The sequence below is a fragment of the Condylura cristata genome, unplaced genomic scaffold (genome assembly GCF_000260355.1).
Source record: "Condylura cristata isolate star-nosed mole 26May11 unplaced genomic scaffold, ConCri1.0 scaffold00006, whole genome shotgun sequence".
Classification (NCBI taxonomy): Eukaryota; Metazoa; Chordata; class Mammalia; order Eulipotyphla; family Talpidae; genus Condylura; species Condylura cristata.
The window spans coordinates 63133813-63136011 of NW_004567107.1; the positions used below are offsets into that span (position 1 = coordinate 63133813).

A 2199-nucleotide genomic window follows, 5' to 3' on the forward strand; every position below is an offset into this window, starting at 1 on the left:
ACCCTTAACCCTTGACACAGCTGTCCTGGCTGGCGCCACGGTCATGCCGCAGTGGGATCCCGGCTCCAAGGCCACCTCCTCCAGGTGGGCACCAGTGGGGAAGAACACTGTGACTCTCCCAAAGCCGAGCAACACCCGACCCATCCCTCACCACTAATTCTTCCCGGGCGCTGATCCTTTGAGTTCTGACAGCCTGGCTACCGCGCGCTTTTGCGCACCGAGTTCACCCAGCGCCAGCACCGAAGAGTAGTCGCGGGTAAAAGGACCCTGAAAAATGCAGCCCTGTGAGCCCCCAGGGCCTCGGGTTGAGAGGAGGGCTAACCTGGTAACCCTCTGGGAGTTGCTATCAGTTGAATCGTGTCACCCACGGTCCAAGTCCTCGAGGTACATATCCAGCTGGTACCTCTGGTTCTCCGAGCCTGACCTCGGAACCCGCGGGCAAACCGATCTGAGTCCGGTCTACAGCGAGCGGCAGCCTTGAGCCCCAGACCCTCCCCGGCACCGAAGCGGGTCCAGCAGCCCAGCAGCCCAGCTCTTGCTGCAACGGCAAATGAAGCCTGACTGTTTTAAGCACCCCCCACGCCCCGCCCCCCAACAGGACCCTGGACTGCTTCTTCCTCCGGGATGGTCTCTCCCGGGGTCTGACCCCCCTCGCGCCCCCGCGCGTCCTGCTTTGTTTCTGAGCCTGCTCTGAAAGTGATGTAACGAGGCCAGGCTCGCGCGCGGCGTTCCGTCTTTCCCTAAGTCCTCCCTCCAGCACCCTGCGCTCAGCGCACAGAGCGCTGAGCTGCGCCTTGGCTCGGCATCCAGACCTCTGGCACTGACGGGCACAGTTGGAAAAGACACGCTTCCATGTCCCACCTCCAGGAAGCGGACTCAGCGAGGAAAGCCAGGTTTTCCTTCCAGAAGAACCGAGGGGACAGTTGCTGTGGAGGTTTCTAAGGAGACTCAGATTGGCTTCTTTTTCTGCTCCCTGGAGACGACAGGAAACCTCAGGTACCCCGGTTTGTAGATATTTATATGAGAGACTGAGGTTGCAAGAGAAAGAGAGAGAGGAAGTGAATCGGAGGAGGGAGTAGAGCCAAAGAGTAAGAAAGTGTTGATAGGTGGGAAATTGACTTGGCTTTTTGTTTTAATTCACTGGGGTTTCACCTCTGACAGAAGAGAGGACCACTGCTCCCTAACCAACAAGCGGCCCGAGTCCTGGATGGAGTAAAAGATGCGGCCTGATGACATTAACCCGAGGACTGGACTGGTGGTGGCTCTGGTCAGTGTCTTCCTGGTCTTTGGCTTCATGTTCACCGTCTCTGGGATGAAAGGAGAGACTCTGGGTAACATCCCACTCCTAGCCATCGGGCCAGCCATCTGCCTACCAGGCATCGCGGCCATTGCTCTGGCCAGGAAAACCGAAGGATGCACCAAGTGGCCTGAGAATGAGCTGCTATGGGTTCGCAAGCTGCCCTGCTTCCGGAAACCCAAGGACAAGGAGGTGGTAGAACTGCTGAGGACCCCATCGGACCTGGAGTCAGGCAAGGGGAGCTCCGATGAGCTGGCTAAGAAGGCGGGCCTCAGGGGAAAGCCTCTCCCCCAAGGGCAGAGTGAGGTGCCAATGGCCAGCTCCATCGCCACCTCCACACCCACAGAGGAAGGAGAATGCCAGAGTCCAGTCCAGAGTGCGCCTCGGGAAGAGACATCCAGATACCTGGATGGCTACTGTCCCTCGGGTAGTTCCCTTGCCTACAGTGCCTTGGATGCCAAGTGCTCGGTCTGGGACAGGTCCGAGTGCCCTGAGCCCGAGGACAGCATCTTCTTTGTGCCCCAGGACAGTATCATCGTTTGCTCCTACAAGCAGAAAAGCCCCTATGACAGATACTGTTGTTACATCAATCAGAGCCAAGGCAGGTGGGACCACGAGACAATAGTCTAGGCTTTGTATCTAAGAGTCTCGGTATTGATAGAAACATGACTACACTCAGCTCCCAATGGAAGGAAACTGCCCTGCTCCAACAGCCTTCACACTGTTAGAAATGGACTGGTATGTGACGGGTATGCAAACCTCAGTGCCTGAGAGCCATGTAAATAGGCATGATGGGGACCTATTTTAGGGAAAGGTGGAAGGTGACTAGGGCTAAGGACACTGGAAGAGCAAGTGAGTAAGAGAGGAAGCAGTTCCAATTGCTTTTTAAATTATGTTTGATC

The 2199-nt window shown here is 56.6% G+C and overlaps 1 protein-coding gene across 1 annotated transcript; it reads left to right on the plus strand.

Moving 5' to 3' along the window:
• Positions 1-1219: 1219 nt before the first annotated feature.
• Positions 1220-1927, plus strand: TMEM215 (transmembrane protein 215). Its single transcript, XM_004677714.1, has one exon. The coding sequence runs from the start codon at positions 1220-1222 to the stop codon at positions 1925-1927; it is 708 nt and encodes a 235-aa protein (XP_004677771.1).
• The last annotated feature ends 272 nt before the right edge of the window (positions 1928-2199 follow it).

Excerpts from the sequence above, each read along its gene's own strand:
- TMEM215 (XM_004677714.1), top strand. The coding sequence starts at position 1,220 with ATGCGGCCTGATGACATTAACCCGAGGACTGGACTGGTGGTGGCTCTG.